Below are 16,678 nucleotides of genomic sequence, written 5' to 3'. Positions count from 1 at the left end.
CTAAAATAAAGTTTTCTAAAGTTAGCAACTAAAACATACATTTACATTTAGGTGGAATGATCAATATTTGCCACTGAATACCCAGTAAATGCTCACACTATACAATGTACTCATTTTGGTCATATCACTACTCTGTATGCTATTATACAAAACTCTTTCTCATATATTTCATAGCTGGTCTAGATGCTTTTCGAACATTTCTAAAATCAGAGTTTAGTGAAGAAAATGTTGAGTTCTGGCTTGCCTGTGAAGACTTTAAGAAAACGAAAAATGCAGAAAAAATTGCTTCCAAAGCCAGGATGATTTATTCTGAATTCATTGAAGCTGATGCACCTAAAGAGGTGAGTGAACTACTTCAAAACAGTGAAGAGTCGTCCCATAACAGATCTGCTCCCAATTAGAAGACCTTAAATCCATCTAAAAGATAACCAACTTCTCGCTATGTGTTTAAATAGAAAATGTCAGTAGCTTCCAAGAGAAGTTCCTTAAGATGATTCTTTTTTTCGTTGATTCAGTAAGTATTTTTCAACACTTATTATGGGCTAGGTATGACTAATATTTCTGTCTCTTTGGAACAATACTCAGGCCCTTGAAAAATAATGTCTAATATCTCAAACAGCGCTAAAGTCAACCCAATATAAATCCTACTTCAAAATGCTGTTGAATTTCCAATGTAGTTTCTTGTTTTTCTTTTGCTAAACTAGGAATTAGACAAAGTCAACATGGATAGCATTCTTGAATATGTAAAAACAAATTAATGTGTGTGGATTAATTGAAACAAAATGATGTGTCGCTTGCCTTTATTTCTTTGATGATAAAATTGAGCCAAAGATGTAAGGCTCTGTATCAAGTGATCAGGACTCACCTGTGCTGCTTAAAGATCAGGAAACTAGAAAGAGCCTTGGGGAGAAACCGGCAATGACTCTGATAATAGCCCCCAAAAGAGTTTTATGTGTGGAATATCTCATTTACAGTTGATTTAATTTCCAGAGCCAAAACCATAATCATTTTCAAATCCTTTTAAAATTTTAACTGTAAAATTTAAGCAATTGACATTTCTAAACTGCTTTGGATTTCTTGCTGAATATATTACATAAACAAAGAGTGTTAATGTATAAGTAACCTACAGACAGGAAGCTCCATTAAACTACTAGTACCAAACAAACTACTATTACTAGTCATCTTTCCTACAGAGGTGAAATGTTGATATCTGTATAAGTGACAGTTACTAGATATTCTGATCCAAAATGAGGATTCATGGTAAGAGAGGATGGTTGTACTCACAGGAAAAAAAGATAGACTCGATGCAATGCAAACACTTTCAGAAAATATGAGATGAAGTTAGTTACCATATTACTAGTAGTTCAAGTTTTAGGTAGATATTAATTACTGCAGCATATATTAGTCTAGTATAACACTAACAGTCACGTGAACCATTGAAACATGGCCTGGAATTCATGAGGGTGGAAAAAGAACTTTAACTCCTGTGGAGCTATTTCAACATTTATATCCAAGTCATCATCTAAGAATCAATCAATAATGCTGGAAAACTGAAAATGTTGCATGTAAGATTTTTCAGGTTGATTGATGTGTCATTTTGCTTTGAAATTAACCCTAAAGATATCCTACTTATTGTTATATTGGTCTGAAAGACATATTTTTTTCCTATGTTATGAATTCATCTAATTAACAGTAGTTGCTTTAGGATAATATTTTGAAACATTGTGTGTGAAAGATCTTCTAACACAAAATGTCATCTTTCAATTATAGCTGAATTTAAGGTTGTAATATATCATAAACCATCAATTTTGACAAAATAGTTTTATTTATTTTCCTAACCTTTTCTTCCAAAATTAATTTATATTGTAATAATTTAACTAAATAGTATAGCTATTATTTTGGGATATAAAACTTCACAGCTTTTTATAGATTGTCCATCTAATTAATTTTGACAAAACAAAATATAATTAAATTGATGGCTGCTTTTCAAGTAATAAATTATAGTCTTTCCTTGAAGTATCTCTAAAAATGCTATATTACCAAATTAATTGAAAATATGCAAGTGTAAATATATATACCCTATGTTGATATATATACACACACACACACATATATATGAAATACTTATTCTGTTTCCTATCAGTTATTATTAGTTGTTTCCTATTCAAATTATTAAAGGGAGTTTGCTTGTTATATATTATACCAATTGCAATCTTCAAGGTATTTCTCTATAGTTCATCAGTTATGTGTTAAATATAGTGATACTATTAGTATGTTTATTCATAAAACTGATTTTTTGAGTATCTGTTCCCACAGTTAAGTTACAGAGTAAAAGAAGAGAGAGACTGACATGTAATAAAACGAGTAAAATACACAATAGGTGATATAATAATAAAACTTCATTTAAAGTTCATTATTAGCACGATAGGAAAGAGTAATTGAATCTACCTGGAGAGTTAAAGTTAGATTTGCAATGTGGTTCACACAGGAAAAATGAGTCATATTTTATGAAAAGAACGAATGAAGAAATACTGTTTCAGCACTGAGAGCATCAATGTGTAAAGCTCCCTAGCATTTTCCAGAAATTGCAGGCATTTTGATATTGCTAATGTGAGTAGAGGAGTTGGAGATGAGGTTGGATAGGTAGGCAGCAGTAGAGATAAAGAAATGATGGGAAGTATTCTAGATATATTGGGTAGGTAGACTTGACAAGACTCGGTGACATATTTGAGACAGATGGAAAATATGATTTGCACAAGTGGAAAATTAAATCAAGAATGAGATTTTATGTCTTCTCCTTTAAAGTGTTACCTTCTCTCTGGTTCCCAAATTAATAGGGTGTTAGTATGATGTAGCAGAAAAACTAAAGTTTGGAGCTATCTTGACCTGGGTTCAAATCCTGATCCCTCACTTGCGTAATTTTGTCATAAGCTATTTATCTCTCTGCTCAGTTTCCTCATCTGAAAAAGCATAATAATACATTTACATAGGAAAAATGAGAATGATACATAAGATATAAGACAGTGTATCTAGGGTTTACATCATGCAGAATAGTTTTTAAGGAATGTTAATTCCTTTCTTTCTTAAGTCATGATAAGTGCTATTGAAACTAACTATTGAAACAAACCTTAGCTTATTTCTAAGAACATATGTAGATAAGCAATGTTAAGACTTGAGAGAAGTGTAAATGTGAACACATATTATAAAAATGGGTTTGCAAATTGTCAGGTCCAAATAAAAAGAGTTGCTCATTGAATAAATTGTACCCAGATGGCTTCAGGAGAAAATACAGCAGAAAATACAAAATCATGACCCAAGTATTTGACTAAGTGACTTGAAAATAAGAAAATTATTAGAGAAACAATATATATTTTTAAAGTATCTCTACTTTGTACATACTAATAATGTGAGAGTGGCACAGAAAAAAGTTCTTAAACTTGTACTTATTTTTGCTTCAGCTTGGATCACTAATTAAATTTTCAAGAAAATATTACTTAACTGAGAAAATAATCTTTAAAAATTAATATTTTCATATTCAGCTGAGAAATTAACATATTTTAAATATATATTATATTTATGTCATCATTCCTCTATATTGAAAAGAAAGTCATAGAGGATGAAAAATATGTCATTAAAGAGAAATTTTTAATGTTGATTGTCATTCTATGAAATAGAAAATAGTATCAAATCATATCACGGTGTAATGTTTAAAAATTATATAAATTCAATTTCACACTATCAACAATCCAGAAAAAAAAACACATTGGTAGTTTTTTAAGTCAAAAAACAGGACAAAATGTTTATTTCTTAAATGTATCTTCCAAATGTGAGGACACTGTATCTCATAAAACAAAGAAGAAATTATAGTCATAAAGGAGAATACATCTTCACAGGTCTGTGCAAGACACTTTTTACTATTTGTGTTTGGCTTCTTTTATTTTTGATGCAGCACAATGTTGCTTATTGAGTCACATTATCTTTCACATCAATAAATGTTTTTTATTCTGTGCCTAGTCACATCCTTACAAGATAAAATCCCTCCATGGAAGGGAAGCTCAGTTTAGGCAGGAAAACAGATAACAAACACATAAGTATGACACAGTGTATTGCTGTGCTAGGCAGCTTTTGATAAGGAAATGTAAGAAAATAAAATAAGTAGAAACCTTAGTTTGATTCTAAAGAACCTTTCAATATAGTTGGCTTAAAAATAAAGTGTATAGAACTAGAGAAAATGGCAAAGCAACAAATGATTAACTGCAAAACAAAGATGAAATTATTTTTATGCTACCTGGAAGGATATGATGATTAAATACCAGTGAGACAGCAGCATATTGAGATAAGGCCTTCATTAAAAATAAGGATAGTTTTAAACTGGATCTTAAGGGAAGAAACAGATATATGAGTCGTTGGCAGAGAAAAGTCCAGGAAAATAGGCATCTAGAAGCATTTTGTCCTATTACTGTGATGCCAATTTGTATTCTGCATTTTATATTCGTATTTTTTCTTTGCATTTTTAAATGCCACTTCCTCTATATGTTGATGTTATTTTGAGTAGCTTATTTCTGCTCTACTAGTGACTGTTAGCCAACACTGTTCCCCCAACTACAGAATCATCTCTGTATATAATGTGCTTGCTTATTTGTTAATTTTCTAGGTTTTTGTTCATTAATCAATACTTGAATACCTAGTATCTGCTAAGCATTATGCTGGTGCTACTAAGAAAAAGACAGCCATGGTCCCTGAGTAGATCCTTTCCCATATTCTGGCAGGAAGACACCAGATAAAAAATAATAATTACAATAAACTTCCATGAGTGTCCTAACAAGGAAATATAAAGTGAGATGGTAGTTTGCAACAGGAAAATCCAAGTCTAGAGGATCAGGGAATGTATTTTGAAGAAGTAACTGGAAAGCTTTGACCAGAAATTTGACTGTACAGGGAAACAAGACAAGATGGGAAGAAAGAAGGATAGGTGAGGAAGAGGAAGAAGAGCCAAACAAAGGAGCCAAGCAAAGGACTAGCCAGTGCCTAGAAGACTGGTCCAGCAGTGAAATAAGCCTAGTATTGTGTGTGTTCAAGTATAAATTGAGGCAACTGCACCTTCTGGATCCCAATGATTTCCACATTTCTATTCATTCCTTCTAGTAGAGATCTTCTTCAAAAGAAGAAAGGGAAACACAGAAAGAGGGAGGAAGAGAGAAAGAGAAAAGGAAATCTAAAGAAACCATAATATCTGTACAGAGATTTTACATAGATTATCTCATGTGGTCATCATGTTCACTTTCTTAGGGGAGTATTACATTCATTCACATTTTAAGGTGAAAAACTGAGGCTTAGAGATAAAATCATGAGCCCTGCAGTCATTAAGATCCATGGAGAGGGAAGTCTTCAGCCCACACTTTTAAGTTTCAAATTTCTTCCCCTAGATCTACCACTCATTTGAAGTGTTTATGGCATAGCCTGGGATACTTTATGGCATATACTGGGATAATTCTGCTAAAGGCAGAAGCATAAAATTATCTAGTCACATACAATATATCTTCCTATCAAAAGTTTTATTTCTCTTCTCGTATTCTAATTTGTGTAACTTCTTAGATTATGAAGCCTAGATTCAAATATGACATTAGAAGGAAAAAAGTGTCCGAAGTAGTTCTTCTAATAATCTGCAGAATCATTCTGTGCTTCAAAAAATAATTTCTGCATTTCAACTCAAAAACAAAAGGCTCAGGTGTTCTTTAAACTTTTATGTCTCTGTGCCACTTAAATTGACCTTAGTTTAGCATGTTGGAATTGGTGAAGGGAACAGGTCAATCTGATTCCCTTTCAGCTGCTCCAGCATAGCTGCGGCTTTTGTATATCTATTTTTAGCCATCTGTACACGTTATGATTTCATATGTGTCATCTCCTTTATCACCACAGAAATCAGAGAAGCATCTGGTTTCTATTCAGTTCTATCTTTGTTTTGACTACTTGTCTAATTAATCAAGATGGTTTTGAATTATATTTTTCTCATTTCTCTTTCCCAATTTAAGGTGTTAATCTTACCTCCCACCTTGTATCATCTATTTCTGCCTCCAAAGCCAATGACAACAAAAGGATACAGTCTTGTGCAGGGATGAATTCCTTCTAGATGTTACAAACTTTGTTATATTCAACTTTAATAGCCACCTTTGAGAATACATTTTAGGATATTCATTTGCTTTTAATGATGCCAAAATGAAGTAATACTTGAGGTGTTAGTGGTGATTAAAAGAATTATGTAACCAAAAACATGATTATAGATGGCCTTAATTTGAATAGTAATTTTTAAGCTCTGTTGTGAATGAGGTCTAAGATGCTGTCGGCTCCATTTTTGTAAGGCGTTTTACTTATGCATGCACACACCCTTTGCATAATGACAGTCTCCTGCTACACTATACATTCTAAATGAGGAAAGGCTATCTAATTTGAATGTGAGAGCACAGTTGAAAACTTCTCATTCAAATTATGTAAAAATACATAAAGCACAGATTAGGGTCACAAGACAGCCAACAGGTACAATTTAAAATGTATTCTTTCCACTAAAGTCATTTGTTGAAAGCCAAAAGAATTTAAGTCTGCTGGTGTAGAGAAAATAAATTTGGTTTGCATCACTTTCAGTTAACAAAAATCACATGCGTATTAAAACGTCCTGGGTCTTCATAATAAAATTGTTTTTACACAACTACCTGAAACATCATTCATAAAGCAGTCATTCATTTTAATGCAGTGGATTGTTGTCAGTGTCAGCTGTGTCAAGACCTTTTCAAAACTGACAGGATTTAAAAGCCTCTAAATGGTTGTGATGACATCTCAGCTGTCATTTTCTAAGAACCACAATCCTGTGTCTTGTTTTCTAAGATTGGCAGTGTAGTGGTTTCAGAAATCTAAGATAATTTATGACCTTTTGAAAAATAAGCAAATAAACTATTATGTTTCACAGACATAATATTGAAAGTCATTGAAACCAAAGGGTATCCATACAAAAAAAATAAAATTAGCTATTTATAGCAGTAAATAAAATACACGAGGCACTGTTTATTTCATTAATTGAGATAATGTTCAGCCCATGTTCTGCAGTTCCTAGTTTGACATGCTCACCAAAGTCTAAGCTTCTCTGGAGCTTCCAAGCGGCTCAGGAGTACCTTCAGCATGCAACTGCCAAGTACCAAGTATGAGTTTCCAGGGGGTCACCTCCGGATGGAGTCCCACCGTTAGTACACTTCAAACTCAGTATTTCCTCTATCTTACTTTTAGAGATAGAAATGCATCCAAGTATCTTCTGGTAGAATACAACCAAAAATCACATTTGAGAGGAGTGCCGAGTTGGGTTGGGAGTGCAATTCATGGACATGTCCCAAGGAGTGACTCTATTAAAGGAAGAAGGAAGAAATACGTGTGTGTGTGTATGTGTGTGTGTATTTATATATGTGTGTGTGTGTGTATATATATATTTATTCCAGTTTACCATTCCATATACAAGTCTCCTCTTTAATATTTCAGAGTTACATATAGAAACACAGTTATATATAACTCTATATATACAACTCTCTCTATATATATATAAATATACACACATAGTAAGTTACATATATTATTTAGTAAGATATGTATATCTATCTTACTAAAATGTCAAGGGAGTTGAAAAGAAAAGATAAGGCACTCTTGATAGCATAGTTCCATACATCACCAGAATTGACTTCTAGGGGCATTTAACAAAATATAGGATTCCCTCTCAAAGGAAATATCTTAAATTGGCTTCTAGGACTGAATTTCTTTCTCCCCTACTGACTGCTCTTTCACCATTTCTTTTCCTGTTTCTACTCATAATCCAACATGTATTATAATAAGAGACACTCCTCATCTATTTTCTGCTTATACTCACTCTCCTGATGATCTCTTCCAGTTCTATGGCTTTAAAAGGGAATCTCAAACTTAACAAATTTAAATATGAGTCCTGATTTCATGCTCAAAGTTTTCTCCAACCCAAGTTCTCTCTATCTCTGTTAATAACAACTCTGTTCTTTCACTATTCTGGCTAAATAATTTGTAGTCATCCCTCGGTTCTTCTCTTTCTCATATACCCTATATTCAATCCATCACCATTTTCTATCATCTCTTTCTTTAGATGATTTCTAATATCCAGTTATTCCTAAAAAGATGTTCTGCCTTGCGATAGCTCATAACTATTCAATCACAAGTCCCATTCATTCTATTTTCTGAATAACTTTGAAATCTATGCACTTCCCTTTATTCTCTGTGACATTACCAATCCTAATTCACTATCAATTGTCCGCCTGATCTTCTGGCGTGGTATCCTAATTTTTCTTTCCTTCACCCACAGCCAGCTATTACACCACATGGGAGCCGGCGGTGCTTTTTCAAAAATGTGGTTACATTAGTCCCTTACATAAAATTTTCCTCATTGGCCTCAGAATAAGTAAAGAAGTCCTTACAAGACCTACAATGTCCTACATGATTTGGCACCTTTATGCCTTTTGTGATTTACCTTTCTTCTCAAAACCCACAGGGCTTCTTCCAGTTTACCATTCCATGTGCAAGTTTCCTCTTTAATATTTCACAGTCATAATACTACTTGAAAAATCAGCTTAAAATTTCATTTCCTTCAGAAAGCTTTTCCTTAGGGAAGTAATTTTTTCTTTTAGGTTACTGTTTCAAAATCTGTCTTCTTGATTGACTTTTTACTTTAATCATCTTTTATCTTCAAATCCTAGCACAGTTTCTAAGCAGCTACTCCATAAATGCTCCACGTACATAAATTGAAAAAATTACTAAAAATAAAATAGATAGCTTTCCAAAATAGGTTACGACTTTCCCCCCAACACCACCAAAAAAGGATAATATTATCCATCTTATATGGGTGTGTGATATGTAGTATAAAGTGGGCATATGAAAACTTAGCACATCAGTACTAATGTTTAATTAAAACAACATTATTTACAGTTAAAATAATCATCTTGAAGTAATCTTATTATTATTTTAGAGTTGATGGTATTGTTCAAAATACTTTGCCATGGGAGAAGACAGAGTCACTAAGGAAAAAGTCTAGAAAGAAAAGACTTGAGGCAGAACTTGGGGAATATATATATGATCTGCTTATATTTTTAAAAGACCTGTGGAGAATAAAAAATTAGTAAAAGAATAGAGAAAAGATAGAAAATAGAAAACATCTTAATTCCACGTCATGAACTATTGAATTCATGTGTAGTAACAAATCTTTCTCTGATAATCACATTGAATACTTAACATTATCAGAAGCTTTTGTATTCAAATCTGTTTAAAAAATCAAGTCTGGAATTTTTTTTTCTTTTTTTTTGACAGAGTCTCGCTCTGTCACCTAGGCTGGAGTGTAGTGGCACGATCTCGGCTGACTGCAACCTCCAATTCCTGGGTTCAAGTGATTCTCCTGCCTCAGTCTCCCAAGTAACTGGGATTACAGACACCCGCTACCACACCTGGCTAATTTTTGTATTTTTAGTACAGATGGGGTTCTACCATGTCGGACCTGGCTGGTCTTTAACTCCTGGCCTCAGGTGATCCACCTGCCTCAGCCTCCCAAAGTGCCGGGATTACAGGTGTAAACCACCATGCCTGGCCAATTTTCTGGAGATTTTAAAACCAACACTGAATATAATAAAAAGGAAATTATAGTGACTTTCGGTGAACAAGGAAGGCTTCTCAGAGGATATTCAACTTCAGGTAAATGATAAAAGTAGAAGACAATCTGTACAGGATATAATTATGGGGGCAAAAGCAATTTTAGATGGTGAAACAGTGTAAACAAAAGTTTTAGGTAAAATATTCACTTTGGGAACAGAAAGTAGTCCAATTTATGTATATCAATAGGAAAAAGTAGAAGTTGATTTTAGAACAACATATTCAAGTCAGGGTGTGAAGAATCTCAAATGCCACAGTGAGATGTTTAAGTTTTCTGTTATAGAAAATAATGGATTTTCAACTGAACTTTTATATGATGAAAGTTATATTCTGTTAAAACCAATTTAGTAATATTATTTATTGTGTTCAGAAGGGAAAGATACTGTAAAAAGAGATATCAGATAAATTATAAATTCCATAACTTAGGGAAAATGTTGGTTATAAAGCCCTAAGCTAGAGGAATAAGAGTGAGAATTAAAAAGACCATTGCGAAATTAGAAAATAAAAGAAAGAATTTATATGCATATGTGCATGTACACACACACAAACACACAAGATAAGTGATCATAGAAAAGAGAGGTGTCAGAGACAATTTCTACGTTAGCTTGAACGACTTTAAGAAATATAATTACATTTACACAAACATGTGGGTGTGATGTTTTGTCACTGACATTAAGCTGAACTGCCAAGACACAGCTTTATAAGACTACTGATTATCTCCTGAGAACAGCACACCTTCTCATTACTTAGCTACCAATTGCTGATGCTGGCAGTTCCTTGGTAGGAAAATAGGCAAATTAGAAAAATGACAAGGATAAGTCAGAAGTACAAGGTTAATATATTTCAAAAATAATACTAATTGGCATTATTATGTTGAAATTGAAGAGTTCTCTCTAAAATTTAAACATGATTTTGAACAAATATGGAACCATTTTTTCACTTGCTTATACATGTATTTGTTGAGTCCTTATAGTGTGCGAGGCATAAGAAAGGATGTTCAAAATGTAAATATCATCTAAGCAATGCAAAATCCCTTGACAGATCAGAAAGAAAAAAAAAATCCACACGTAAACTTCAATGTTAGGTGTTAAATTTAGCCTTAAAGACAAAAAGACTTGTGAAAGACTTAGGATAAAAGGCATGACTTTCAGTTAGATTGAGATATTATGAGAAAAGTTTAAAAGTAAGAATATACAAGAAATATAAGTGGAATTGTCTAGCTTGATGGGAATACAGGGTACACATAGAAGAGAAGAAATATGTAAGTAGGTATCACATTGTAAAGGCCATGAATGCCAAAATCATGGCTTTGGACTTTTTAAATAGGGAATGAGGAATTATTATAGGTGTTCAGTTACAACAACAACAACAGTAATAATAATAACTTAGCACTGTTTGGCAGGCACACCTTGGCCATGCTGTCAGTAAAAAGACTCCCTTGATGAGTGTCTAAAAAGGTTAGGTTCCTCTACTTAACCACTACGGGAGATACAAAGTTAAATAAATCACAGATGATGCTGTTAAAGACTTAACAATATAGTTAATTGAGGAAACGGGCTACATATATTCTCATATTCCCACACCAGGTAAGTTTATGAAACAGACTATAGTAGATGTTTAAAAACTGCTACAAGATCTTGATAATAGCCACTATTGATTTCCACTATGAGGCAGACACTATATATGTTCATTATATAAGTTATCATTCCACTTCCTGACACAAAACCTTTCAGTATATTTCTATTGCCTCTAGTAGGAAAATAAGAAGTCCTGAACATAGCACGCAAGCTCTACAAGACCTGGCCTGGATCTCCTCTTACAACTTTATAACAAAAATTCCTTGCTTACACCCTACACTCCAGCTATCCAGGTGTAGTGGCTCATTAGAACCTAACAATTTTTTTCTTGCATTAGGGACTCTGTGTTTATTTGTTTATTTTTTCTACCCTAAGTGTTTTTCCCCAGATTCTTAGAGCACCATCTTCCTCTTATCTTTCAACTTTAAATCTAAAACAACACCATTTATTTAGTTGTTGGTTTTGTTCCCCCAAATACAGCAGCATCTTGTACATAACAGACACATAATTTTTTTGTGAAATAATAAATATATGGATCGTCCCGCTTTAATTCTTATATCACTGGGTCAAAAACTATCAATAGCTTAAACCTGAAGAAGCAGAAACTCGGAAATATTAAGGTAACTCACTCCAGGTCACCAAAGCCGTAAGTGTTAGAGGACAGACTAGAAAGGATCCCCAAATGTTTCCACTGCCCTGCAGCGTCTTCCTGTATGATAAACGGGCAACTGATTCCAGGTTTTCGGGCCCTTAAGATTATTTTGGCATTTGTTCTGGAACTTTGATGAGCGACTCAAGAAGGTAATCAAAGGAAGAAAAGTGGAGGTATATTCTGGGATCACTGAGTAGCTGAAGTCCCAAAGGAAAGGAAAGATCTATGAGCAAATAGTGGCCTTTTGATGATTCTTTTCAAATTACTTTTTTTCTTTATTCTTTTCTTCCTAGAATAATAATATTAAAATAGTTTGGTATTCCTATGTCATTTAACCCTTAAAACATTTTATGATAGGTGCTATTAGTATTCTCTTTTACACTATGGAAATTGAAGATAAAAGAAAATTATAGAAACCACTTCACTCATACACACAGCAAGTAGCTGAGGAGTAATTTGATTGCAGGTGTCTATGCCTATTGTTTAACCTCAATTTAATGCACCATAACTTGTCATTTATAGTTCCAGAATCCAAAATTCTAACATTTTTACCATCTCCTGCATTTTGCCAAGGGACATTTAAATTCCATTTAACAAATATTTATTGATTGACTATTATGTGGTAGGTATTCTGCTAAGTGCTAGAAAACAGAATGATGAATAAGACAGATACAGAATCCGCCTATGGTGAGCTTTTAATTTTAAGATTAAAATCTCTTCTGAGGCTGGGTACGGTGGCTCATCCCTATAGTCCCAGCACTTTGGGAGGCCGAGGCAGGCAGGTCATCTGAGGTCAGGAGTTCAAGACCAGCCTGGCCAACATGATGAAACCCCATCTCTACTAATAATACAAAAATTAGCCAGGGGTGGTGGAGCACACTTGTAATCTCAGGTACTAGGGAGGCTGAGGCAGGAGAATTACATGAATTCAGAAGGTAAAGATTGCAGTGAGCCGAGATTGTGCCATCGTACTCCAGTCCGGGTGATAAGAGCAAAAGAAAAAAAGAAAAAAAAAAAAAAACCCTTTTGAACTTTATGACTATTTTCAGTTTAAGTTAGATAACTTGGATATAAACTTTTCTGCTTCTCAGAATATATCATGAAATATGTGGGGATCTTAGTATCTCCACAAGAAAGTTTGGAGCATTTTACATATTTTCAAGTGAATAGTGTGTTTCAATATAATAGAATATAATAGATCTCCATTAGACCTCACTGGAAATGCCTATATGTGGTAATGGTAAAGAAACAGGTAGATTATATGTAGCTATATGTTCCTTGGGGGAGATGGGAATCAGTGAAGAGGGGATGTTATTTGATCCATTTATCAAACAAAAAGAAACACAAATTAGAAGGAAAAGCAGTGTTGTAAGGAACAAAGGAAAATATGGAGAATGGGAATGAGTTGGTGTAATCAAATCTAATAAATTCTAGTAATAGTTCTGCCTATGAAAATGACATTTTATGTACTCAGGTCAAAGTGTTAGAAAACAAAAGGTAGGTGAAAAAATATAAAGTTGTAAAATGTCTTACTTGCTTTTTCACTTTGCCTTTTTAAAAAATAAATCTCAAAATAAGGTTTTACCACTGTTTCCTGTCAATGCTACCCTTCTCAAGCAAGGAAAAATAATTAAACTAAGCATGTATTCTGCATTCTTGAAAATGAATACATGACCTTTCTGCTGTTTTGCATCCAATTAGCTTTGTGTTTAGAAAGAATTTCAAATAATATGTATATATAAACTATACGTTCTTTGATTAAACTAATCCAATGATATGCAACCTTATTTTCCACAGATTAACATTGACTTCAGCACCAGAGACCTCATCTCAAAGAATATTGCTGAACCAACACTCAAATGCTTTGATGAGGCTCAGAAATTAATCTATTCCCTCATGGCCAAGGATTCTTTCCCTCGATTTCTAAAGTCAGAGGTCTATAAAAAACTGGTAAATAGCCAACAGGTTCCAAATCATAAAAAATGGCTCCCTTTTTTGTGAGGAAGATAAAAGTTAACTAATTAGTCACTGTACTTCAGGGCTACAATATTTTAAATATACAAGCACAATGCATTGTCCTGTGTTTTGTTTTTAGGATTTAGAAAACATTTTTTACGCAAATAGACGAATAACATTTTATACATCAAGCCTGAATTTCTAACTCATTTGTTTAGAACGTATTTGCTTTACCAGCTATTTAATCTCCTACAGAGGGAGTACAAAGAAAGTTTATGGAGATACAATATAGTCTTAAACCAAAACTGATTACTCTTATTACATTATAATGTAAGAAACTGTACATATCTTCACGTGGCAGGAAAGACTTTTGAGCATCATATACACAATTTTAAATACCATTGCTTTATTCAAAAAAACTCACTTTTGTAAAAAGAGAATTTTTGAACCAAAATACAAGCCTTCATTTAACATATTTAACTGGTTTTTTTTTTCCTACAATTTCTTTCCAACTATTTCTAATAGTGTGGTGGTTATGAAAACCGCTATGCCTCTCAAATTATTTTTTAAAAAATCACAGGAATGTATACACATTTATATGTATGTCTTAAATGCACCATGGACCAAAGTTTTTCAAAATACATCACTTGGCTCAATTCAATGGCATCACATATGAAATGTGATGAGTTATGTATGAAAAAGGCCTCAAGGGTGGGGAATACTGATTTTCTTATATTAACGGAAATGTAAAAGAAAGTGGAAGACTAAGGAGCATGGATAAATCCTTATAAGATGAAATACATAGCAAGTCATAAAATTCAAAAATTTGCAACATTATCTACTCAATTGTGGGGAAGTATCTATTCACTCCTTCAGCACTGATACTTGTTTGTAAAACTCAAACAATTTTTTAAATGCGTTTATTTTGAGATGTTCCTAAAATTGTTTAATTCTATATGTAAATATCCTGTGATAAATATGAATAATTTCATTTCAATATGAGAAGCTGTAAGGATTCAACAGATCTCCCATGTTTCCATTTTCTTTGCACATATTTATTTATCTGTATTGGTATTTCTACTTTTAGATTGTTTGAACATTAAAAAATGGAGGAAAAATAGCATGGCTTATTTTATGTTTTCACAAACTACTCATTTGATACACAAAATTTTGTCTCCCCTTCATCATGAAAAATAAACATTTAAGCATATGCAAATGGAATATTCCCTGTACATTTGCAAATTCTTTAAAAGAAGACATAAATAGAAATTGGTTATGAAGCATTCAATGTGCTTTAAGGTGCACTTAGTGGAAAATAGCTATAATTTTTAACATTTATTCTAGAGATTCCAACCTTAATTTACTCTCTATTTAAATGGGAAACTTTAAAATTATTCTCAGAGAAGAAATAGACTTTTGAGGATAAAAGGAATCTTAAAAATTAAAAGCACATTCCCACTTTTAGATGTGAAAAGAAAAAAATCTCAGTTATTTCCTCGGATCACAAGGCTGGTAAGTGACCAAGCTGGTCAGAGCAGTGCTTTTCCCACATGGGCTCCCTGCTCTGACAGAAGAGTGTAGTCCTCTCTCCAATTTAGAACTGTTCTGAGGTCTGGAATCTAAATTCCAACTAATCCTTAAATACCCAGACATGATCCCTTTCATCAGGTATTTCAATTTTCTCTTTACAGTCAGTTTGCAACTTCTTTCTCGTTACCATAGAGCAAGACTTTATGTTTAATGATTGCCTCTCAAGTTTTCTCTAATGATGTGAAAGAAGACACAAATCAAACTTTCACTACCTAGAAACCGTAGGTGCTTGATAGTACCTAAAAAAATACGGCTGGTGTCAAAATGGTTTGTTGAAAATTGGATGTTAAATGACCTCTAATAGAATCCCAGCCAAAGACCCTCAATAACAACACCTACCTCCTCAACTCACTCCCACCCTAAGTGACAATTCTAGGTATTCTGATTAAATAAAAGAAAACAATTGCAGGTTTTTGAATACTTATCAGTGAGGATTTTTAATAAAATATCAGATGTACATCTTACACACGTGGTCTCTTTCACGCCATATGTTATTTTATTTAATCAGTTACCATTGATGAGTAATTTTATGGATGAAATTTTAAGTAAAAAGGATTAATTTGCAAGAAATGAATAACCACATTAACATTCCTTAAACACGTATTTAAATATTCAATGATTGTTTAACGTCATTTCCTAAAAATGTTTCCATCAACTTTAAGAAAAGAGGTGCTAACATTAAAAACTAAGGTAAGCAGTAAAACATTAATACGATTACAAGATATTTAAATTGAAATGACCCTCTAAGATTTTTCCAAGCACAGTGCTTTCCACCTCCTGAAAGTTTCCACAGAATGTGTTTTAATGAAATTTCTGCTTGCCCTCCACTAGTCAGACCTAAAGAAGTAAAATGATATATTTCTAAGATGATCTTACCTTTTTAACAATGAATTATGGAACTACAATCCATGAATTTATCTAAAATCGTTTTGAATTTATTTGTATTTCAAGTATTAATAATTCCATCAATAGTGATTCTTTTAAATATAGTTTCTTACATTTGCCTAGAAAGGATCTATTTCTGCCTCAAGATATAATCAACAAATTTTTTTCTCATACTATATTGTAAAAATCTAAAATCTTTAGGACATTACAAACATAATCTAGTCTCCAACTTTCCCTTCCCAAATTTGCTTTTATTTTGGGGGGTTTTCTTCAGTCTGTCTATATGTAGAATTCATTCTAACCATTTTCATTGTTTTAGTTA

At 32.9% G+C, this 16,678-nt stretch overlaps 1 protein-coding gene and 1 long non-coding RNA gene across 2 annotated transcripts in view; one reads left to right on the top strand and one right to left on the bottom strand.

Annotated features, from left to right (window-relative positions):
• RGS21 (regulator of G protein signaling 21) overlaps positions 1-15,374 on the top strand; it is a 50,176-nt gene extending 34,802 nt beyond the window's left edge. The window contains exons 4-5 of the mRNA XM_007989117.3: positions 175-341; positions 13,723-15,374. Coding sequence (XP_007987308.3) covers positions 175-341; positions 13,723-13,926 — 371 coding nt within the window. The 3' untranslated portion in view covers positions 13,927-15,374. The remainder of the gene's footprint in view (positions 1-174; positions 342-13,722) is intronic.
• The window catches only part of LOC140710196 (uncharacterized), a 161,441-nt gene that overhangs the window by 107,037 nt on the left and 37,726 nt on the right, over positions 1-16,678 (bottom strand). The gene's annotated exons all lie outside the window — the stretch shown is intronic.

Source organism: Chlorocebus sabaeus, chromosome 25 (assembly GCF_047675955.1).
Source record: "Chlorocebus sabaeus isolate Y175 chromosome 25, mChlSab1.0.hap1, whole genome shotgun sequence".
Taxonomy (NCBI): Eukaryota; Metazoa; Chordata; class Mammalia; order Primates; family Cercopithecidae; genus Chlorocebus; species Chlorocebus sabaeus.
This window is presented reverse-complemented; position numbering and strand designations above follow the sequence as displayed.